The 24,426-nt window shown below is 45.5% G+C and overlaps 2 protein-coding genes across 2 annotated transcripts in view; both read left to right on the top strand.

The window, feature by feature from the left end:
• LOC121860426 overlaps nucleotides 1–17,524 on the top strand; it is a 53,474-nt gene extending 35,950 nt beyond the window's left edge. The window contains exons 2-9 of the mRNA XM_042357581.1: nucleotides 6,868–7,126; nucleotides 7,339–7,474; nucleotides 8,051–10,375; nucleotides 10,831–10,984; nucleotides 11,216–11,379; nucleotides 11,668–11,776; nucleotides 12,008–12,276; nucleotides 12,369–17,524. Of these exons, the coding sequence (XP_042213515.1) occupies nucleotides 6,897–7,126; nucleotides 7,339–7,474; nucleotides 8,051–10,375; nucleotides 10,831–10,984; nucleotides 11,216–11,379; nucleotides 11,668–11,776; nucleotides 12,008–12,276; nucleotides 12,369–15,080 (6,099 nt within the window). The 5' untranslated portion in view covers nucleotides 6,868–6,896 and the 3' untranslated portion in view covers nucleotides 15,081–17,524. The remainder of the gene's footprint in view (nucleotides 1–6,867; nucleotides 7,127–7,338; nucleotides 7,475–8,050; nucleotides 10,376–10,830; nucleotides 10,985–11,215; nucleotides 11,380–11,667; nucleotides 11,777–12,007; nucleotides 12,277–12,368) is intronic.
• A 1,107-nt stretch (nucleotides 17,525–18,631) lies between these two features.
• Nucleotides 18,632–24,426, top strand: part of LOC121860424 (probable muscarinic acetylcholine receptor gar-1) — a 34,010-nt gene continuing 28,215 nt past the window's right edge. Inside the window, exon 1 of the mRNA XM_042357580.1 lies at nucleotides 18,632–19,005. Within this exon, the coding sequence (XP_042213514.1) occupies nucleotides 18,933–19,005 (73 nt within the window). The 5' untranslated portion in view covers nucleotides 18,632–18,932. The remainder of the gene's footprint in view (nucleotides 19,006–24,426) is intronic.

Below are 24,426 nucleotides of genomic sequence, written 5' to 3'. Positions count from 1 at the left end.
TCACTAAACCAAACACATCACCACAATAAAAAGATTAAAAAAACAGAGAATAAAACAGCTGATTTACAACAACTACAGAAAACAGCCCATCACAAAAAAAAGGGAAACAGGTTGATACATGATAGTGAGACAATAACAAAAATCAGCTGACTCACAACAACAACAACCAAATCAGCTAACAAACAACAAAAACAACAAATATTATCTGACTCACAACTAAATGAGAGGAAATTTACGTCATAATCTCTGGGAAATAAGACCACGTCAACGACCTCTAGGAGATAAAATTTAAAATATTTCTTATTTCATGTCAAGAAGTACTCCAGCTGGTCTGTGTGTACGGAAGGTAATACTGTATAGGGGAATAACATACGAATTTATATAGTTTAATAACACAACTACTAACCAAACTTAAAAACTGACCTAATCTAACCTAACCAAACCATAGTGACTTCATAGAGAAAGGATGTTTCGCTCGGTGACGTCGCAGAAGGAAGGTGGGGGTTTCCTCTCCATGTCACAGAAAGAGGGATCCGCTTAGTGACTTCATTGTAAAAGGGTGTTCCTCAGTGACGTCAGAGAGAGGATGCCCCCCTCCCCTCCCCTTGATTGGAGGTGTGTGTGTGTGTGTGTGTGTGTGTGTGTGTGTGTGTGTGTGTGTGTGTGTGTGACGGAGAATCTTACAGTATGAGTTAAGAGAAGGAGGTGCGTGGAGAAGAGTCACTACCATCACCAACCAGCAGCCGCGTCGTCTACAGAAAGTCTTTAGTTAGTCAGTCATTCCTCGACACATTCACTCCTCACATTATAAGTCACGCAGCACCTTCAATACTTTCAAAATATACATACTCTCCCCTTGGTAGCTTTAGTTAAGACATTCTTTCTAAACTTTGTAACTCAGCGAGATTTCAAGTATAGTTTTGAATGTCTAATTGAAGAAAAAAACTACAATACTTAACACAAAATTCAATACTTTTTTTTTAGCTTAGACATAATGGAAAAACTGTCACACTCTACCTTGTCTCACCTGTCACTCTGCCTTGTACTTCCTCCTCTATTCTTTAAGCCGTTTTTATCCCTTAATCCATCTGAGGCACACGGAAGCGGGAGATAAGATAAACACACACACACACACACACACACACACACACCATGGCACCCAACTGTAATATTTTAATTAAATATATAATCCGGGTTTAAGATAATCCGATCACCTGAAGATTATATATATATATATATATATATATATATATATATATATATATATATATATATATATATATATATATATATATATATATATATATATATATATACCTCGTGTTTATTTTACCTGATGATGAAACACTCTAAGGTTAGGTTAGGTTATTTTATGTTAGGTTAGCTAGGTTAGGTTAGGTTAGATGTTATTTTAGGTTGGTTAAGTGTTATTTTAGGTTAGGTTAGATTAGGTCAGGTTAGCTCTAAGGTGTTTAAACATCAATTGAAATAATCTGGGAGTGTCTAATCTCAGGTGATACAGATATCCAAGTACAGGACGAATCCGACCAGTCACTCATAACATTAAAACCCAAGACAGGTAATGGTATAAATGTTCTCAACCTAAGGTAATAGGGGGTCCCGCAGACCCCCACAGGGGAAAAAACACCCGAAATCAGGAAGTTACATTTAATGAAGTTTAAAGGTAAATACAAACATTTAAAGGTCTTAGCTAGACTTCTGACTGAAAAAAAAAATAGCTGAGTAAATGAAAATATATTGAATTTTTTTTCCCTTTTACACTTATGTTCATATAAGTTCGACGCGGGGATTTTTGGACCCCACATTGTCTATCTAGGGTATATTTGTTTACACCCTTAAATCTAGACGTGTGGACGCCCCTTGACTGACAGACACACACTTTCACTACACCACAAAGAGCGCGGCCACTGTGACATTGATTATATACCTGTAAGGCTTAACCGAAGTAGATGTGTTCTCTTATCTCTATAGTTTGGGGGTGACCTTAAGTAGTAGTTGTAGCACCGGTACTTAGTTGTAGTAGTGGACTGTCCTTCTCTCTGCTCAGGTCTGCATTACTTTGCCTCAGGGGAACGAGAGCATCGGTCCCAAAGCCCAACAGTTGCAAATATTGACTATGAGGCAACAGTCACTGAATGCCGCATAGATTCGCTGCTCAACTAACTCAACACAGCCAGGTAGCTACTTATGTATTAGGATAGTTAATTTTAAGGTAATAAAATGGCGGCGAAGGTATATATTGGGGGAAGATGGAGGCCATATTAAAATTCTAAAAACAAAATAAAAAATAAAGTAGTAGAGGTGGTGGAAGTATCTAAGTAGTGGTAGTAGTAATATTTATCTAGTAATAGTATTTATGTAGCAGTAGTATTTATTTAATAGTAGTATTTATTATAATTAGTAGTAAAAAAATCCTTAGCGTAAATATAAACTTACAAACAAAAACAAACACATATATACAAAGGAACAAAACACAGCACACACAAATAAACACACACACACACACACACACACACACATACACACACACACCTGTCACTCTGACCGACCATGGACAAATTACCAGAGTGAAATGTTATAAAGTGACAATGAGTAGAAAGCTGAACGGTGCTCTGGGGAGGGAGGGGGGAGGAGTGTTAAGGGTAGGTAGGGACGGGAGGAGGGAGGGGCATTGTAGAGGGCAGTGGGAGTGGAGGCAAGTAGGGGAGGAGGGGAGAAGGGGTAGGTCGAGGGAGGGAGGGGGAGGGACAGGTTGGAGGAGGGAGGGGCAGTAAGGGGTAGGTAGGGAGGCGCAGGTAAAGGGTAGGTAGGGAGGGAGGGAGGAGGGCAGTGTAAAGGGTAGGTAGGGGGGAGGGAGGGCAGTGTAAGGGTAGGTAGGGAGGGAGGGAGGGGCAGGTAAAGGGTAGGTAGGGGAGGAGGGGGCAGTGTAAGGTGAGGAGGGAGAGGGAGGCGCGCAGGTAGGAAGGGGCAGGTGGTAGGGGAGGAGGGAGGAGGCAGTGTAAAGGGTAGGTAGGGAGGAGGAGGAGGTAGGTAAAGGGTAGGTAGGGAGGGAGGGCAGTAAGGGGTGGCAGGAGGGAGGGGCAGTGTAAAGGGGTAGGTAAGGGCAGGTAGGGGAGGGAGGGAAGGAGGGAGTGTAAGGGGTAGGTAGGGAGGAGGGAGGGGGTAAAGGGGTAGGTAGGGAGGGAAGGAGTGGAGGGCAGGTGGGTAGGTAGGAGGAGGGAGGGGCAGGTAAAGGTGGTAGGGGGAGGGAGGGAGGCAGGAGGGGGAGGGCAGTGTTAAGGGGTAGTAGGAGGAGGCAGTGTAAGGGGGTAGGTAGGGAGGGAAGGAGGGAGGGCAGTGTAGGTAGGAGGGAGGGAGGGCAGGGAAGGTAGGTAGGGAAGGAAGGAGGGAGGGGCAGTGTAAGGAGGCAGGTAGGTAGGAGGAGGCGCAGTGTTAAGTAGGTAGGGAAGGAAGGAGGGAGTAGGAGGGGAAGGAGGGAGGGGGCAGGGAGGGGAGGGAGGGGGCAGTGTAGGGAGGCAGGTAGGTAGGAGGGAGGAGGAGGGGCAGTGTAAAGGGGTAGGAGGGAGGGGGGGCAGTGTAAAGGGTAGGTAGGGGGGTAGGGAGGGGCAGGTAAGGGTAGGTAGGGAGGAGGGAGGAGTAAAGGGTAGGTAGGAAGGAAGGAGGGAGGGAGGGCTAGGGAGGGGGGAGGGGTGTAAGGGGTAGGTAGGGAGGGAGGGAGGGGCAGTGTTAAGGGTAGGTAGGGGAAGGAAGGGGGAGGGGAGGGTAGGGGGTAGGTAGGGAGGAGGGAGGGGTAGGGTAGGAGGAGGAGAGGGCAGGTGTTAAGGGTAGGTAGGGCAGGAAGGGAGGTAGGGGAGGGGAGGGGCAGTGTAAGGGTAGGTAGGGGAGGAGGAGGGCAGGGGCAGGTAGGTAGGGAGGGGGAGGCAGTGTAAAGGGTAGGGAGGGAGGAGGCAGTGTTAAGGGTAGGTAGGGAAGGAAGGGAGGGGCAGTGTAAGGGGAGGTAGGGGAGGGAGGGAGGGGTGTAAAGGGTAGGTAGGGAAGGGAGGGAGGGGTGTAAAGGGTAGGGTAGGGAGGGGAGGGGAGGGGCAGGGGAAGGGGTAGGTAGGGAGGTAGGGAAGGAGGGAGAGGGAGTGTAAGGGTAGGTAGGGAGGGAGGTGAAGTGTAGGGAGGAGGGAGGGAGGGAGGGGCTGTGTAAAGGGTAGGTAGGTAGGGAAGGAGGAGGGGGGAAGTGTGAAGGGTAGGTAAGGGGAGGAAGGAGGGAAGGAAGGAGGGGGGGAAGGGTGGTAGGGGGAGGGAAGGAGGGAAGGAGGAAGGAAAGGGGGGAAGTGTGAAGGGTAGGTAAGGAGGGAAGGAGGTCGTTAGTGATGAAATGTTGAGTGAATTTGATTGTGTTTGTGTATTTATTGTAGATCTTTTAGTGTTGTTGTTATTTGTTTTTAAGTTGATATTATTATTATTATTATTATTATTATTATTATTATTATTATTATTATTATCATATCATTATTATCTCTTCCGTCCATCTGTCTGTCTGTGTGTGTGTGTGTGTGTGTGTGTGTGGTGTGTGTGTGTGTGTGTGTGTGTGTGTGTGTGTGTGTGTGTGTGTGTGTGTGTGTCCGGTTAAAGTTATCAATATTGGTTGGTCATGTGATTTACGAACAGTTTCTTGTATTTTCCTGCTGTTTAAGTTTTGCATTCGTCAGTAACTTCCACACACACACACACACACACACACACACACACACACACACACACACTTGAGGGTATAAGGTATAGTGCCATTAACCTGCCCGATTGAGTGCCCATTATGGTCACACTGTCCTGCCACTCTCCTCTGGAACACACATATGAGAAAACGGATCGACTGAACATTAGTCCCCTACCTGATGCTTCAACACCCTAAAGATACCTGAGGGGGTTAGGTTAGGTTACCGTAAGGGTTGTAAATCTTAGGGTGAAATAAGCTGAAGGCACTATTGTTCAAGTGATCCGTAAAAAACAACCAAGTGTACCGTAAGTGTTTCTTGTATATTCTAAGTGTCTGTCAACTACCATGATCTACACCACAACACAATGGATCTGTAGTTCATACTGATGACAGCCACTTATAGTCCAGATGTTATTGTCATAGCCGCGATATAATTACTACTCGCGTACTGTATGTAGGTCAGTACATATAACTACGTGACCTGAACGAGCTAATGGGGAAAACGGGTTACGCTTTGTTGTGGTCACGTGATTCAGGGGAACACAGACAAGCCTTTGTTTATATTTACATGTGTGACAGAGTTCGGACTTTTGAACTTAACTCTGGCTCTGACTAACACTTCTCGGCTATTTTTTTCTTTACCCACCAAGCGTGCGCTTGTGTGCCTATATGTGTGTGTGTGTGTGTGTGTGTGTGTGTGTGTGTGTGTGTGTGTATTTGAGTGTGTTAGATGACAGCTAAGAATGTCGAGAGAGTAGTACAGGAAGTCAGCAGAATAGGAAGAACCGCTACTGACACCAACCATGGGTTACCTCACCACTTTCACATCCACAGTCTACCACCGTGATCCCTCGTATCACACTCCCCCTGGGCTCAGCTTCGCTTCGCACGGAGAGTAACCGATCACCACACAATGACGTCACATGTAAACACACCGTTTAACATGTCCGGTGGCTGACGAAATGAAGCCACCCAGAGACGAGTGACCAGAGCCCAGACCATGAAGCAGAGCTGTGTGTGCAACACCATCCTGGTTATTATCAACGGGTGCACACACACACACACACACACACACCTAAGATAAGCTTTCAACACACAGTAATATGTTAACAGCGTACTTGACGTATACCTGTGTTTTCATCTACGATACAATACTGGGAGCTGGTTTGGCATTAACAGTGTCTGGAGTGAATAGTAAAATAGGCCCTTGTATTAATGGGCCCCAGTCCTCATAGTTATGTTAAGCTTGGACCTACTAGGACTGGGGCCTTGAGTGGAAGGTTCTCTATTTCACGGTCAGATGGGGTCCGATTTTTCCAGACTCCAGTTTAGTGAAGTCCGGATTAATAGAAGTTTACTGTATTTGGACTTGGTGTATTTGAGCTGGCGGGGTTTAGTCCACCTCCGTGTTTTTGTGGTGAGGTTGTGTCCAGTGGGTAAATTGTCCGGAAGGAATTTGATCATTACACAGATAAGAGTGATGTATGCAATTAGCTAGCACCTGATCCTGTCGAGGGAACCTACTTGTTTACAACATTTTCATCATCATCATCATTATCATCATCATCCTCATCATCATTACCATCCTCATCATCATTACCACCATCTTCATCACCACCACCATAATCATCTTCTCCACCACGAACCATCTTCATCACCACCATCTCCATCATAACCACTACCATCCTTCTCACCACCACCAACAGCCAGCATCACCATTACCACCATCACCACTATCATCTTCACCACCACCACCAACCATAATCATCACCACCATCATATTCACCACCACCAACCATCTTCACCACCACCACTATCATCACCGTACACCAAACAAACTGCACAATGCACCATTAGATTATGCAACCATGTGCAACTTGCTAGCAACAAGTCAAACAGAACACGGACGGGGAAATGTAACCGCTTGATGCCGAGATGAACGCGACACACTGATGACGGAACACTTTTAAATCTACGGTACTAATTCCCTTAAATATAATATACCACCATTAAATGTACTAATTCCCTTTAAAATACTACAAATATCAAACGTAATAACTAACCTAACCTAGTATAACCTAACATAACCAAACTAAACCTAACCTAACCTAACCTAACCCCCTCTCTCTCTCCCTCAACAGGTTGGGCGGGAGAGCCAGAGCAGGTGTTGATGGTGATGGCTTTAGTGTTGACGAGGCGGTGGCGGTCGACAGAAGGCCCCGCGAGCTTCATGTTCCATCTATTACCACTATTGCTGCTGCTGGCGACGTTAACGAGATGCGCCACTGCACACCCCTCCGGCAGAAGGATTGGACACAGGCACCCGATAGTAACCTGTCCACCGAAGGCCGAGTTGTTGCCTTGTTTATGTCGCCTACTTGACAACGAGATACACATTATGTAAGTCTTAGGGAGGGATGCTGAGGTAAAAATATATATCAGGCAAGTGTTTGTGTGTTTTCTCGATCATGTGTATTAATAAAAGCCATCTCCCTTACTGTCCATCATCATCACCATCATCATCATCATCCTCACCATCTGCCTATTCATCCATCGTCACTATTTAACCCATTCACTATCTGCTAATTCATCCTCTTCCTCACCACCCTCAGGTGTGAGAACAGCGAAGAGGAGGCGGTGGTGTCAACCATGGAGGCCCTGATGAGACGGATCCTGAGGGTGGAGGAACTTCATCTGGTGGGCAACCGTATCCCTGTGTTGCCTGGCAGGATCTTTGGCTCCATACAGGTAAACAGTTACTTGTGGGTTACGAGGTGCAGGGCCGAGGAACTTCCGGTATGGCAGTGTATTTTGTAACGGGATACTACTCCAGTGTGAAGCAGATGTGAAACTGCATACAAATATTTGCAATTCTTTCGTCATAACAAGCGTGAAATTACATAGCATTGTGCAGTTCGATCATTTCTGGACACTTGCACAGCTGAATATTGTACTGTATTCATTTTTGTAGCTATTTCGTCCTCTGGTGCAGGTAAACTGTTGTCTATAAATTCCTTGCAGTTATTTGTAAAACCTCTGGAGCCACTTACGTGTTCTTATTGTCACATAGAGCCTATGTCTATGATTGTTCGAGCATTAGCAGATTTTAGTTGCATTTCTACCATACCTCAATGAAGGCGTCCACCATCTTCAATAGCAGTAACTTCTTATGGAAATTACTGCCCACCTAAAGCTGCACTTACAAATCTGTATAAAGTTTTAAATGTGAATACTCTGTACAGCCATTGTAACAGTGAGCCTAAGTAGTCCACGTACAGCTACAAATACTCCACTTGCAGGACCTTCATCTCTCTTCTCTTCCAGATCAACAAACTCTTCCTCGTCAGTAATGAGATGGTTGGCATCACCCGTAACGCCTTCGCGGGACTCGAGTCTTCACTACAGCATCTCTTTATCTCAGAACCTGGCCTCCACGACGTCCCTTTCGACACCCTCGATAACCTGGCCAACCTGAGGACCTGTGTGATTGAGAACACAGAGATCTCAGAGATCCCTCGACTCTATTCTCTCTCTAAGCTGGAATTCTTGAAGATCGATGGTTCTAGAGTGGCGACCATCCCTTCAGCCGCCTTCAGGTTTATGCCCAACATGAAGAAAGTCCACATCGCCAACAGCCAGCTGACTGGTATTGAGAGTAATGCCCTGGAGGGACTTGTATATCTAAAGGAGGTAAATTTTTCAAATAACGCCATTACCTGGATTCATCCTCGAGCCTTCATGACACTCAACACTGTGGAGCATCTCTCACTTGGTAACAACCGGCTCTCTGACGCCACCATGGCTGTGTTGGCCGCCAGGGAACTGAGAGAACTCAAAATCCTGGACCTCAGTAACAACCTCATCACTCAGCTCTCGAAGGGGACATTCGTTGATATGCCAACAGTGGAAGTGATAAATCTCAAGGAAAATGTGATCACCAAGATACAAAACGGCGCCTTCTTTAGGCTCCCGCGCCTCCGTAATATAGATCTCAGCGGGAATTTCCTCGACGAATTTCACGCTGATGTCTTCTCGGAGTCACTCAGTATGGAACACTTGACCGTTGCCAGAAATAATTTAACATTCTTGGCCGAAATGAGATACATCGCTCGAGTTCTTCCAAACCTTTTAAGTCTTGATGTAAGTAAAAATCGTCTGAAAATTAACAATCCAAGAATTTTCGAAGGACATGGCAAGTTAGAAGCTCTGAAAGTGGACCACAACGAGATAGAGAAAGTGCCAAAAGGATTGTTCCAGCAAATGCCCAACTTAAGGGAGCTGCATCTGAGTAATAACTTCATTCAGAGTGACTTTGATGGACAAGTGTGGGATCTGCCCAATTTGAGAGTCCTGGACTTGTCACACAACGACATGAAGAGGGTGGACGTTCTCCTGCTGGAGGGGCTGCCGAAGCTAAGCAGTTTAGACCTCAGCTTCAATGTCATCACAGATGTGGCAGAAAACACGTTTGTCGGCTCCACCTTCATGAAGAACCTCAACATGTCCTTCAACAGTATCGCAAAATTACACAGAAATATTTTCGCAGGACTTACTGAATTGTTCGAGCTGGAACTGAGCTTCAACGAACTACTGACTCTGGAGGATGGACTATTCCTGGGTCTCATTTCTCTTGAATTCCTGCATCTTACCCATAACCAGATTGTGTCTATCAATGCAAACACCTTCCAAGATACCTCCAAGTTGCTCTACTTGGATTTGTCAGCAAACCTGGTGCAGGACCTGCCCGCAGAAGCGCTGGGTAAGCTGCCCTCCCTCAAAGTTCTCAAGCTTCATCGAAACGCCATCAACCAAGTCCTCGATGGTTACCTCAAAGGCCTACGTATGGTGGAGCACCTTGACCTCTCCAACAACCATATTCAGGTTTTGAGTCAAACTGCATTCCGAGACATGGTTGTTTTAAGAGATCTTGATCTTAGTGTCAACTACGTCCAAAACCTCCACCCAGACATGTTCGATTCCATGAAGATGTTGGAGAAGCTCAACATCAGTCACAACTACATAACAGATCTCGGCCACAACACACTCACAAGTGTGAAGCGCCTCAGGATCCTCGACCTGACCAACAACTCCCTGACGGAGCTCGGGGACGCAGTCATGGGCCTCTCGTCTCTACAGGGTCTCTTCATAAGTGATAACTACATCAGCATCCTAAAAAACAACTCCTTTAGAGACCTCCCAAATCTAGACATTCTTAGGTTTGACAACAATGGCCTCCAGACCTTTGAGCCAGGAACATTCCATAACCTCAGGTCTCTTATTACTCTTGACCTACGGAACAACAACCTGGTTGAACTCAATCCCGATTCCTTCAAGTCTCTGACGTCATTAGAGGAACTTCAGCTGAGCAAGAACCAGATATCCATCATTAAGGACTTTGCCTTCACAGACCTAACGTCCCTCAGAAGCTTAGAGTTACAAGATAACGTAATCACGGAGATGGGGGCTCATGCCTTCCAGAACATGCCAGCCATGAAGTTCCTCAACCTTAGTCGTAACGGCTTCCAAGACATTCCAGAAGATGCCCTGCAGAGGCTGCCAACCCTCGATGTCCTGGACCTTAGCTGGAACTACTTACTCGAAGTCAAGGACTCCAGTTTTAGACGACTGGAATGGTTAACAGTTCTAATGGTAAGTTCTGTGTACTCTTGAACAACATGCGTCTGCACTACCAACAACCTTTACATGCTAATTCTTCCCGCTGACAATACAGTTATGATATACTGGTCCTATCATCAGAAATTATTTACCTGATACAACTGAAATTTTATAGCATCTCTCAAGAATTTTTACATACTTATCTATCACACTTCTTACATCACCTCCTTCCTTTCACCAGGTGTTTGTGTTATTTTCCATTGTCAATTATGCCTTCATTCGTGTTACTGTTATTGTTGCACCTCCTGCCCCTGTCTTCATTAACACCACCATCCCATTCTCCAGTCTCCGTCAACACTAACCATTATTATTATTCTTTATGGCCATGTATGTGTACTACTGTCACCCTACACCACCACTACCTGTCATTTATATACCTTCTGTCACCGGTAATTATGAGAGAGGTAATCTTGTTGGTGTTCCCTCAGCTCCACGACAATGACCTGTGTCGCCTGTCATCTGGAGGGTTCACGATGCAGCGCGGCCTCCGTGTCCTCACACTCCAAAACAACCAGCTGAGGCGCCTCCACCTCCACGCCCTGGGCAACACCATCATGGGGCTCTCCCTCCTCGACATGAGTGGTCAGTCAAGGGTCATCACGGGTTAGAGATCATGTTGGGTCACAGGTATTTAGGAGATCATGATAGATGAGAAGACACGAGGACCTATGGTGGGTAATAGGGTCAAGGATCATGTTGGGTCAGGGATCAAGGTGGGTCAGGGGTCAGGATGGTTCAGGAGTCAGGGGTCAGGAGGGGCCAAGGGTCACGTTTCAAGGTGGCAAATGTTAACTCAACTCCCGGGTGTTGCAGGTAACCCGTTCCAGTGTGACTGTGAGCTGGTGTGGCTGAGAGACTACCTGACGGAGGACCCTGACGATGGACGTGGCCCCCGCACCGACATCCTCGGGGACTCTCTCAGGGGTGTGCCAGTCTGCGCCGCGCCCCCACAGTATCAGGGCCTCCCTATCACTCAGGTATGACGCCGCGAACTCCCTCGTTGGCACTCTAACATCAAGAGTACGTCTCTCTGAGTTTAAAGTCACGCCACCACCCTGATGACTGTGAGGAATGATTAATATGCTGATGATGTGAGAAAACTCAAATTATTTTCATACATTGTAATATTTGTCTTCTACTTCCTTCCATTCTGTGAAAATGCTGTTGTTCTCCATCAACGTTGGACTACTGTTCTGCTACTGCTGCTGGTACTAATGTTGTTACTGCCGTTGATACTACTGCTGGTGCTGCCCCTCCACCAACAGGTGCCAGCTCAAGCCTTTCTATGCGAGGGGCGGCGCACTCTTGAAGAAGTGGAGGAGGTGTGTGTGCCCAGGTTCCTGGACCCCCTACTCTTCACCGCAGGCCAGACAGGTCAGTAGAGCAGCCCTCCACCAGTAATAACTATAAGGTCAGCTCTCTCATTTAGTTGCACGCTAGTCATGACGACGCCCACCACACATCGTGATAAGAATTAATCTGGCAACATTTCTAACTTTCTACCTGTACTTATAAACATCCTTACACACACACACACACACACACACACACACACACACACACACACACGATCTATACCCAGTACAATATCCCTGTATACCGTAGGTGATGCCCTAAATCCTGGATCAGTGAACACGCTGCTCAACCTGGCCAACCTATCAGAGACGATCCCCCCAACAGGCAACACGGGACCCTCCTACCTGGACTACAACAACCCCATCCTAGTGCACGAGCTGCCGCCCGCCTTGGTCGCCGCCTCCAGTACCAGCACGACGGAGGGCACCACCACCTCGGAGCCCCAGACAGCGCCCCCCGCCACCTCCGCTATTGTCCAGAGCTCCTCCGTTGTCTCGCTGACCACAGTCTTGCCGAAGGTAGATTACCTGAGTCCAAGTGTGTGTGTGTGTGTGTGTGTGTGTGTGTGTGTGTGTTCTCGTAAAAATAAAACATGTTTGGTGTCTTACAGACGGAGCAACAAGCGGTATCATCGTCAAACATCCACATAGTGCCGGGGAACACTCCCACCATCTACGCGGGGTCGTCAAACAACATCAACAAACAGGGGCCGACGACCACTGAGAGCAGCCTCTTCGGCAACATTAAGTTCCCCACCCTCCCCAACCTTCTTGACACCATCAGCAACTTCAACATCCCCAATATCGGCCTCAATGTCAACTGGGGTAACCTGCCCGGCTTCGGCCGCCATGAGTCAGGGTCTGTGCATAAGTTCGGCCAGGCGGACGAGGACAAGCCTATGAAGGGCCCTGACCAAAACCAACCAATCTGGATTGAGGGTCCGGGACCCGCTAGCCCACACCCTCTCTTCCCCCACCCGCATCCCCCAGTCCGGGAGTCTATGGCTCTCACGCCGCCCCACGTTACCCCAAGCAGAGAGCCTAACTCTGCTCCACACCCTCATCACCACCCAGAGCAGGAGGTTGTTTGGGAAGGTGCTCCACGGGTAACAGTCACGCCTCAGGTACCATTTAGAGGCCCCGAGGTCCCCTTCGTGTTCCCTGCTGGTCAAGGAGAGCGACTTCAGCCAGGGGTTCCTGGCTTTGTGGTCCCTGTGAGCCGCCCAACGAACGTCTGGATTGAGAGGCCCCCGCTAGCACAGAACCCCCACCACCCCATAGCCAGGCCCGTGCTGCCCTCTGTGCTGCACGCCGGGCCAGGACCCAGCTCCGGCACTCCGTTTCTTCCTGGTTTCCAGGCCAATCAGCAGCAACAAGATGAACATGGCCATCCCATTATCATTAGCCGCCTGCCCTCAGGAGCCTCCGACTTCTCGCCTCCAGACTCTGAAGAATTTCTAACGCACCCTCACGCCTCCGACATCCTGAGCGGGGGTCCAGCAAGTGCCCCGGTACCTCAATCGGGCCAGAGGTCCCACGTGACGCAGGCCAAGTGGTCACCACCCGCCGTCATCCATCCTGATTCCGGCGTGTCGCACTATCAGCCACATGAACCCTTCCTCCCATACCAGCCCCACAACCCCAACCATCCCATCACCGTCGTCGAGCCTCCACAGATATCTGTCGCCAATCACGAAACTTCCTTCTCGTTAAACGAGGCCCCACGCGCCCCAACCCACACTACGCCCGTACTAGCAGACATGTCGCCCTCAGAGAGTCAGTTATTAGGTGGCAGTAACTCTCCAAGCGGGGCGGTGAACACAGTCAGTCGTCCGATGGTCTCGTCTCCTCCTGACCAGACCGCGACGGGGTCACACCTGCCGGGATCACTGTCATCATTCGTGCCAAGCTCAGGGATCAACCAGCCCCCAATCCTCAGTACACAGTTAGGTGACCCGAGGCCCCACCTGCACGACCATCACCACGTTGATCCTTCTCCTGACTTGCCTACTATCTTACAGTCCCGACCAACACATTCTCTACCAGCAGAGTCTACACCAACTACCACCCCAGTGCTGCAGACAACCTCCACCTTGCAGCTGGTACCATCACCAACACCACACACCAACACCATCTCACCAGACACTCATCTTGTGACGCCCACACACACACAGCCACCACCGCCCGACACAGTCCCACAACACTCCCAGCAAGAGCCAGACGAGCCCACACACTCCTTGAGCGACCTGCTAGGTCTACTGTACGCTGCTGAGGAGGAAGTTCAGCTAGAAAACAGTAAAAACATCAAGGATGGTGATGATCAATCCCCGGCAGTACCCGACACACAGCACGACACACACCTGTCAGACTCCTCACACAGCCCCAGCTCCACGGTCACCCTTAAAACACCTGTTATCTCACCTATCCCGGGAACCCTACCACCCGCTCCCTCCACCACCACCACTACCACCTCCACTACCACTACCCCCACAACTTCCACCCCCACAGTTTCCACCTCTACAACTACCACCTCCTCAACTACAACCACCACCACCAGCAGACCTACCAGTCAGCCCACCATTGCCACCACCACCACCACCAGCACTCACAGTGAATCTAACAGACATAACCTGCCCGCTGCCATCTTCCCGCCACAGTTGGGTGAGGGCGTCACGGTGCTGAAGGACATCCCACCCCACGACCCCAACACTCCAGTCTCGTCTCCGTCTGCTGAGTCTCCCGAAAGCTCTTCAAGTAACATGAAACTTGTGGAGAACGGGCCACCAAGCCACGCCCAGCCACACCCTGAGGACTCCCAAGACGATGATTTGTTCTTCTCCAGGCACCCCATGCAGGAGCGGCCACCCTCCCGGTCCCGGCCTGGCGTGGTGTTACCTGTGGACAAATCAGGTGAGCCACTATCGGGTGCTGTGCCTCGTGTACCCCCCAACAACACCTACATCAGCCCCAGCAAGAGCATCGGGAGGGGCGGGTTCCCGACCATCGAGCGGGTGTACCAGCCGGGGCAGGAGCCGGACAAACACAGCGTGGCGGTACAGGGGGTCGACCTCCCCCCGGCTAGTGAGAACGTCGTGGCAGAATTCTCTCACGAGCAGCCCATCCAGGAGACAGAATTCGAGATGAGTGAGGTGAACGCCATCGACTGGTACTACAACAACTACTACCGGGAGTTAGCCTCACAACCTGTAGGAGGCAACAAACCTCCCAGTGGGGCCACCACGCCAGCCCCCGCCCACACCGCCCTCCTCTTCTGCCTCGTCTGTATTATACATAACTACTATGTTCAATGGTCACCACTCTAACCCAGCACAACCTCCTTACCTCTGTATCAATATCCCCATCAGTATTATAAATAAATGTATTGTATACTACACTGCACTACACTGCGGTAAAACTAAAGAACACAACATAATTGGGTCAGTAAAACATATCATCAATAACTGAAGAGAAATATACAAATTACATTCAGAAGGTTTTACCTGGCGTCAACGTGTACACCTGTGAATAACTTTTTAATTACATGCTCCACGCGTGTTTGTTGTTGTGACAGTGGGCGAGAAAACCTTACAGTGAAGTAGTACAGAACATCACGGTTCAGATTTATTGTTCCCATTACTTCAGATTTATAGGTGTCCCGGAAAAATGTCCCTGCCTCCTCCCTCACTGCTTGCTCCCTGCCTCCCTCCCGCCCTGCCCAGTATAGCCCGCTGCGGTTTCCTCCATTCTTATGTTCCAACTCATAGTGTCTCAGGGAGCAGGAAGGGAGGGAGGCAGGGAGCAAACAGGGAGCAGGGGATGGAGGGAGGGACATTTTTCTTGGACACTATATACTTTATGAAACAACAATAAAACCATGATAACCTTATGTCTTCTGTGCTTCAACAAATTGGCAAAACAGGTCACAGAATTATTACTACTTAATATAAACAAACCACTGAAAGATATTTAGCAGTACTTAAGTGTGGTTTGTTCCTGCCTCAATCAAACATACTTGAGTAATGTTTTGTTTTTTTCACACACGTTCCGAGGCTGCCACTTCCGGGGATAAAAAATCTTAACTAAATAGCCTTGATATACATTATACTGAGAAAATTATATAACATTTACTGTACCGAGATTATACATAGAGGTAAGTGTATAATTAACGTAGGTATGTTTATTCTGATTGACATTTCAGTATTTACCTGTATGTTATGTTTTGGCCATCAGGGTTGGGTTAGGTTAGGTTAGGTTATGAAAGCAAACCAAGTATTATCCTCCATAAAGACCTTCTGACATTTAATTTGTATATTACTCGTATGTGTCTGGTAAGATTAAATGGAACACCTGAATACATTAACCTCCCTAACCTTACCTCACCTGATAATTAAACACCTCTACACTACCTAGATGAGAGAGAGGAGTGATTATAAGGTGAAATAATCTAAGGCTGTTTAATCCTCATGTGATCCGAGTTTTTTTTTAACCTGACCCCCAATTACATGATGTTGTGTATAGTGATGGAGACTCAACACTGTACTGTAACACTATTTTGTTTATATTATACACCACGACGTCCACCATTGGCAACCTCACCTAACCACCTCAAGTGTTTATATACGCCAAGCAGTATTATAAATAGAATCTATTAATTTTTTAAGAGGATTTAACTGTACACTCTTATATGTTTTCTTTATATATAAACTCTATCAATCTCTCAGTTAGCTCTATCTACCTCCAGGCTCTATAATCAACCTAACAGAGACTATCTACACCGCTTACTATAATGGACTGAATTATAGGTCCTTATTATATCCCGTCCACAACAGTTCTCCCATCTATCAGCCTATTGTGTGATGGCCCTCAGATACTTCAACTATATCAGGGTCTTTTAAGTACCGCCTTGGGGATACATGACTCGTTTATTGTCCCAGAGGTTGCTGGTTCGACCCCCGGGGCATTTCCACTTAATTAGGTATCTCGCTTTACAGTTGGGGAAGTGAAGGCGGTTGAGTGCAGTGCCTAATGGCCAGTCATGCTTATGGGACCCACTCTCATTAAGTCTTAGTTCACTACCCTTTAACGGCCAGGGTCTTTATGTACCGTCCACTAGGTCTTAAGTTTCTACATTAGACATCAACTCTTTTAAAACTTGTCACGCTTCTCCTCACTCCATGTTTATCATACATGTATATTACGGTGTTGTTATTGTACCATAAAATATTTAATGTGAGTCACTTGTAATTGTATATTTTTTTACATCTATTTTAATGCATGCAGGACAAATACAGGATCTCATGATAACACAACCTGAACATACGAACACTCAAGGAATAATTTTTTTTGTTTTTCAAATTCTCACATAGTTGTCCACATAACCTAAAGAGCAATGACAGTATCGCTCTATGATACTGTCTCAGGCGATTAATTCTCATCGGGTATATTAGTCAACCATTCCTGATACTATACTGATACTCCCAACACTGAGATACTGTACAGCAGGACTAGACTGATGTATAATGTAGTGTGGGCCATGACGAGAACGTAAACAAAACTGACACTGACCATTAATTACAGGTTGTGTTATAATGTATTACTACACTACAACAACTTGAGTCTTTAAACACGTATTCTATGTTACCAAATGACTACTTTATAATGAGATCCAGGATGCCGTTCTTTACCGCCACCTGTTTAATATATCCTGTAAATTCTGTTACAATTTATAAGATTTATCTGAGAATCTAAATAAAATATTTACGTATGATGGAGCGTTGATTAACCTTGACATACATATTGAGGAAAGGAGGGGTCTGGAGGGGTTGTTAAAGGTGAGGTTAAATGATCACCTGCAGATTAGACACCACAGTTTATTTCACCCGAATATTAAACCCACTAATTCTCTCCCTGCAAGGGTAAGGTTAGGGTATAAGAAAATAAGAATAGAGAAACTGCAGCGGGCCTATTAGTCCATACTGGGCAGTCCCATTTACACCCAACCCCTATCGCTCATAAATCCATCCAACCCATATTTGAAGCTACCCAGCGTGTTCGAGCTAATAAGTTCGGTAACTTGCTCCACTCGTCCACTACTCTATTTCCAAACCAATGTTTACCTATCTAGCGTCTAAATCTAAATTTGTCTAATTTAAAACCATTACTATGAGTTCGCTCCTGGTTGAATAACGTGAGTACCTTTGTTTAGCTCTGACTTCCATTTATACACCTCTATCATATTGCCCCTCACTCTACGTCTCTCGAGGGAGTGCTAATTAAGATGTTTTAACCTGTCTCTGTACTCAAGGTTCCTAATCCCCGGGATTATTCTTAGGTTAGGTTAGTATATAGGTTATATTAGATTATCTTTAGGATATGCTAGGATAGGTTAAGCTAAGGTATGTTAGGTTAGCTTTAGTGTATTTAATCGTCGGGTGAAATGAACAGTTCTTATTGTACGTTAATTAAAAATTTACTTAAGAATATACAAGATTGAATTATGAGAAACTATTCTTGATGATTTACCGATCGACCCCCACGAGAGAGTGATTAAAGAATGACAGACAGCCGAAGAATTAGTCTCAGTATTGTCTGTCTACAGTAGTGTATGTCATTTGGGTACAGACAGACGGATCCATGGCAAAATGACTCCCGAGAATATTTTTGGAAAGGGGGATAAAAATAAGAGGGAGACAATGGAAGAAAAAATATCGATAAAACAAAGAAGAAAAAAGAAAACCAAGAAGTAAAATTTAAAATACACATTGAAACAACTGTACAACAAACGGGAAAACATGGAAGGTAATAAAAACAAAGCGAACATGTTTACTTTGGGAACGTGATGGTGCCAGGCAGGACCAGTCGCGGTTCAGACGCTGTGAGAGGAGGATGTGCTGTGCTACTGTTCCTGTGGCCTGTCTGCCTTACAGTTTATGATAATTCTAGTGGCAAATAAAGTATAGATATTTATCACGTAAGAATATCAACTAGATTACCACACTACATGTACGTTCATGAGCAGACGACTCAAACATGTACTACTGGAGGCGCGGACGGTGACGCTAACCTCGTTTCTGGCACATAAGCGACCATGGTGCACCGATTCTTGAGGGAATGGAAATAACTGGTCGGTTATTGCTCGTAGTAGGAGTATGTGAGCGTGTGCCGATTGGTTGGTGATGCCTCGGCCGGGGCAACGGACTTCTCCGGTTGGCTGGGGGTTGTGTTACCTCACGTCTCTTGAAGATGTTGGTGAGTCCATCATTTTCTGTATTTATTAACAGTTTAAACTAACACGTGTATTATTATAAGACAGCGGTTAGGTGCACGGACCCTTACCAGTACTTCCTCCAGTAGGTCACCTGAGGTCTGACATACAGCCATAAATGTAAAGTAGGTAAAGTTAGACATTTTACAAGGCTTACCAGGAAACAGCGGACAGAAACTCACTACCACACAAGACGCACCTCTAGCGTGTGTTGCTCCATAATGTTGATGATATAATGTATCCCAGCGCCATAACAACAAAGGTGTCTCAGCACTTGCGTATACGAAAATGACGTCATACACTAAAACGCCGCCACGCATATAGAGGGTCGCACCAGTTCAACATAAACCTAACCTAACCACTAACCATGGCTTCATCACCTCTAAAATAAACACATTATCTAAATTAAGTAAATATAACAATTCCGAGTTATATGGCCACTGTGAACTTTAGAGTCGTTACTATATAAAGAACATAAAGACTGAGCCGTGACCTTGATATATGACCCTGTGACCCTGATATATGACCCCTTGACCCTGATATATGACCCCTTGACCCTGATATATGACCCCTTGACCCTGATATATGACCCCGTAACCTTGATATATCGCCCTTAAAAGAGTCAAAGCTTAAACCATTATCCATAAAGTGTAATACCGAATATTCATAAATAATATTACGGTATAGAATTATATTTTCCTGGATCACCTTTGTAAAAAAAAAGTCAGTCTTACCCAAATGTCGTATTGTAAATGAACGTAAATGATGACGAATTTACATTTCTTATTTATTTACGAAAAAGTTTGAGGTCGAAGGCAAAATAAAAGTGTTAGTGGGAAAGCTGGAAACGTTAATATTTATTATTGTGTTTAATTAAGTGTTGTCTATGTGCAGGTAACCAGATGTCCACAGCAAGGTCACTCTTTTTTGTGTTCTTCCTACCGTCCTTACCATTGTTCTCCTCAGAGGTTAGCCATCAATATCTAATGCTTCACTTATCAAGGATAACATAACACACTTGACTATGTATGTATGTATAGTTACAGTCAACATATGGTTACAGGAACTAGTCATCAACGTCCCCCTCAATACATAACCCACACCAACACCTGCGTCCCTCTCAACACCTGACCCACACCAACAAAAAACATCCCCCTCAATATATAACCCACACCAACACCTGACCCACACCAACACCTGCGTCCCACTCAACACCTGACCCACACCAACACCCACATCCCCCTCAACACCTGACCCACACCAACACCCACGTCCCCTTCAACACCTGACCCATACCAACACCCACGTCCCCTTCAACACCTGACCCACACCAACTCAAACACCAGATACAATTCCTTCTTATTCTGAGATTTCGTTAATTAGAAAGTAAAAGATAAAACAGGGAATAAAAACATGGAATAAATATATAAACGTGTGTGGGCAGAAAGGAGGGTAAGATGAGGTCGGCTGTACATTAAAACGATCTTTTGATGACTCAAGACCAACAGAGGGTGAGAGGACTGTTTTAATGATTGGTAAATCCAGGTGATGATGATGATGATGATATTAATAATAATAATAATAATAATAATGATAATAATAATAATAATGATAAAAAAAAAATAATAATAAAAATATATTCATGAAAATCATCGGTATTCAGGTTCCAATGCCGTTTATCCACTAAAAAAACTGCATAGACCCGGAACACACCTCCACCTCTACCCCAGTGATTAAACACCCTAACCTTACCTAGGGAGGTTAGGTTAGGTTACATTACATTAGGTTAGGAACGTTAGGGTTAGGTTACGTTGGGCTGGGTTAGGTTAAAAATGTATCCACTAATAATTTGTCAATCTTAGCAATCAGTTATTGTCTACGTACTTCACACGTCGGGAGTGTGTTCATCATTAATATCTAACGCTACGTCGGGAGGTTATTTTAGTGTCCAAGGGATTCTAATTACTTCCAGAGCCGCTATCAGATGGTCTATCCGTCTTCTAAGGTGGCCTTTGACCTCACCCAATGAGGACACGTCACCTGTTCTGCCATTTTCACGAAGGAAGATTAAACTGTATGGGGAATATAATGTATCAACAGATTATTCATTTTTCACAACCCTCTACCACAAGCGAGTAGTTATACAGAGAAGATCTTCATTAAAACACCAAACCTATTCTCGTTAATGCTTCATCACTGACAACATTGACATAGCGTTGGAGCTACACGAAGACCTTGAGGAACACCGCCCCCTCCACGCGCAGCCATTCCACACACGTCTAATTTCCCTCAGACACTTCCTGACACTGACTTACATCTTCAGAATGGGAACATGGAGATTAACTATTTACTTGCTAAGTACCAGGCTGAATGCGAGTTAGTGAATCAGAACAGGAGGTGGAGACGAGGAAATATTTGTAGAGGGAGTGTGTGGTAATGACGCAGCCAGTCTGGAGTGTGTGAGGGGGGTCGCCTCCACGGCCTTCCACCAGTCACGCCCTCGACGATTGTGTATTGTCTTGTTCTAACCCCTAAAACCTGTAAGATGGGATGCTCATTGTCTTAGACACACGAGAACCCGGAACTACGATTAATGTGAAGGCTACAAGACTGGTTATTGACTATTAAAAGCACCAGGACCTCTTGATCGCTCGTTAACCAGGAACTAGAGGGACCCGGAAATACAAGAAATGGTTCTCCAGAAGTGTGTGCGTGTGTAAGGGGGGGGGGGGGAGTTTTAACCTGGGAGTGAGTTACGCAAGTCTGGGTTACACTTCCTCTCCTTTCTCTTACGCCATTGGGCCTGAGGGACAGTCTTGAAGGAATCCGCCACTGGGCTCGGTCAGTGGCCAGATCCGTCGAGCTTGTGGTGTTGACTTGGGCTCTTTTTTTTTTATCTCTCTCTCTTAGGTTAGCCTTGAAGACGTGTTTAATGTTTCTTCTGTGTCTGTCGCGGGTTATCTGGGTGTGGTGAGATTGACAGAAGAAGAATTGTTAGTGAAGACGAGAGGCGAAAAAAACCTGACGTATTGGCATAGTTCAGTGTTGAAGCTGGTGATCATAATCTTGTTGAGGGCACTGGGGTTAGTTTGGTGGTCTTCCCACTTAATTCAAAGGAGCTAATGAAGGGGACAATGGTGGAGTCTGTCGAGGGTGTTCAAGTGGGATCAACATGCGACTCAGGTCTTCCTATACCCTACAGGAGGATGGTGACGGACACAATCCTGTAGATTCTGTAGAACACCTCCCCTACACAATAATTACTAACAGTTCTCAATTCTGTGTTCACTTGGCCTGTTCTTGTTTTAATATCCATACCACATCTATCATCTCATGTTACTTCCCAAACACCACACACACACACACACACACACACACACACACACACACACACACACACACACACATCTGTTTAAGGTCCCTGTTACCAGATATAGTTTTAATTTTAGGATTCATTCTTAATTTCAAAACAACTAACACTCCAGCCTTAATGACACTAACTTCACCTTTCCTTTTTTTTTTAATCTGTTGATCAGTTCTTTTGTAGTCTGCCCAGCATTATCTATTAGTATCTATTACTTTATTTATGAGTTTGTGAGACTATTTTCTGTGTTTCCATTATAATCAGTTCACCTTCTTACCTGGCAGAGAACCAGGCATATCATGTCCGGGTGCACTGTACACCAACATTGTATATATTCCTGATCAACTGTATAACTGCCGTTTATAAACATTATTATCCAATTGTAAACATATAATAAAAATTTACTGAATATTATTATTATTATTATTACTACAAGGTAAGTATGTTTATCCATCCCGGATTGTCATGATTCTTACGTGACTATTTAACCTTAACTGAGGGTGTAAATACGCTTCTAACTCCACAAAACAAAGATGGCAGCCATGTTGTTGTCACTACCCCAAAACCCTACGATTATTATTTGTTACCAGCTTACTGGGTGTTCGGGGGGTTGTGGTGTTCTTTAGTACTATGTTATGAACTTTATTAGCCACTGTTAATACATGAGGAAACCTGCCATGTTTGGGAGCGTCTAATTAGATAACAGCCTTCCCATGTCTGTCCTGGGATCGAACCCGGGACAAGAAACAGATACACCAACACCCCTACGATAAGGATGTTTTACGAAATAAATGGATAAATACCGTAAAAATCCTTGATAACCAGGATACAGACTTGAGAATCAATAAAAAAAAACACGATTTTATACCGTATATAAGATTTTTTTTTTAATTGACGATGACGATAAAACTACTAACATTTTAATATCAAGAAATAATAGAACTTTAAGCTAACTAAATAATTTTTGGTCTCTCCTGAAAAGTGGGAGATGGTGTAGTTATGTAGTCACTGTTGTTAATATTAGTACACGTCACAGGAGAGAGAGAGAGAGAGAGAGAGAGAGAGAGAGAGAGAGAGAGAGAGAGAGAGAGAGAGAGAGAGAGAGAGAGAAATATAAAAATTGTAAATAGACACACAGGCAGACAGACAGACAGAGATCCTCCTTGCTAGACAGGTCAAAGTCTGGTATGCTACACGACCACAACTGGCTCACCTCTAGTTTCCGCGTCCTGCTCCTGTGCTGGTTCCGGGTCACTGAACTTCAACGCGTCTCACCTGCTTGGTCTGACCCCGAGTGACTTGCTTCTTCTATACACACTCTCTTGACACATAAACACCGTCGATTGTTCTTGTTCTTTTTTTGTTCTGGTCTTGTTATAGTCTTGTTCTGGTCTTGTTCAGTTCTTGTTGTGGTCTTGTTCTGGCCTTGTTGTGTTCTTGTTGTGTTCTTGTTCTGGTCTTGTTCTGGTCTTGTTATAGCTTTGTTCTGGTCGTGTTCTGGTCTTGTTCTGGTCTTGTTCTGGCCTTGTTCTGTTCTTGTTGTGTTCTTGTTGTGTTCTTGTTCTGGTCTTGTTATAGCCTTGTTCTGGTCGTGTTCTGGTCTTGTTCTGGTCTTGTTCTGGCCTTGTTCTGTTCTTGTTGTGTTCTTGTTGTGTTCTTGTTCTGGTCTTGTTATAGCCTTGTTCTGGTCGTGTTCTGGTCTTGTTCTGGTCTTGTTCTCGTCTTATCCCTTATAGATCTCATGGTAGTAAGGGTGGTCTGAAAATAAGAAAAAATACTCTTTATTGCAGCAAAGGGGGATCCTCTCTCTCTCTCTCTCTCTCTCTCTCTCTCTCTCTCTCTCTCATGTGATGACTTGAGGTAGCCTCTCACTCACGCTGAAACTTTTACAACTTTTACTAACTTTACAACCTGCGGCGTCATCAAAGGCAGGTTGGGATAGGTCAGGTATGATCACGTGAAGATTAGGCACCCCAGTACAATTCACCTTTACATTATTAACCAATCTAACGTTAACCTAACCTAACCTAAACCTAGTCTA

The sequence above is a fragment of the Homarus americanus genome, unplaced genomic scaffold, assembly GCF_018991925.1.
Source record: "Homarus americanus isolate GMGI-L3 unplaced genomic scaffold, GMGI_Hamer_2.0 scaffold28051, whole genome shotgun sequence".
NCBI classification, from domain to species: domain Eukaryota; kingdom Metazoa; phylum Arthropoda; class Malacostraca; order Decapoda; family Nephropidae; genus Homarus; species Homarus americanus.
Note: the sequence above shows the minus strand (reverse complement) of the source record. Positions and strands in the feature narration are given on the sequence as shown.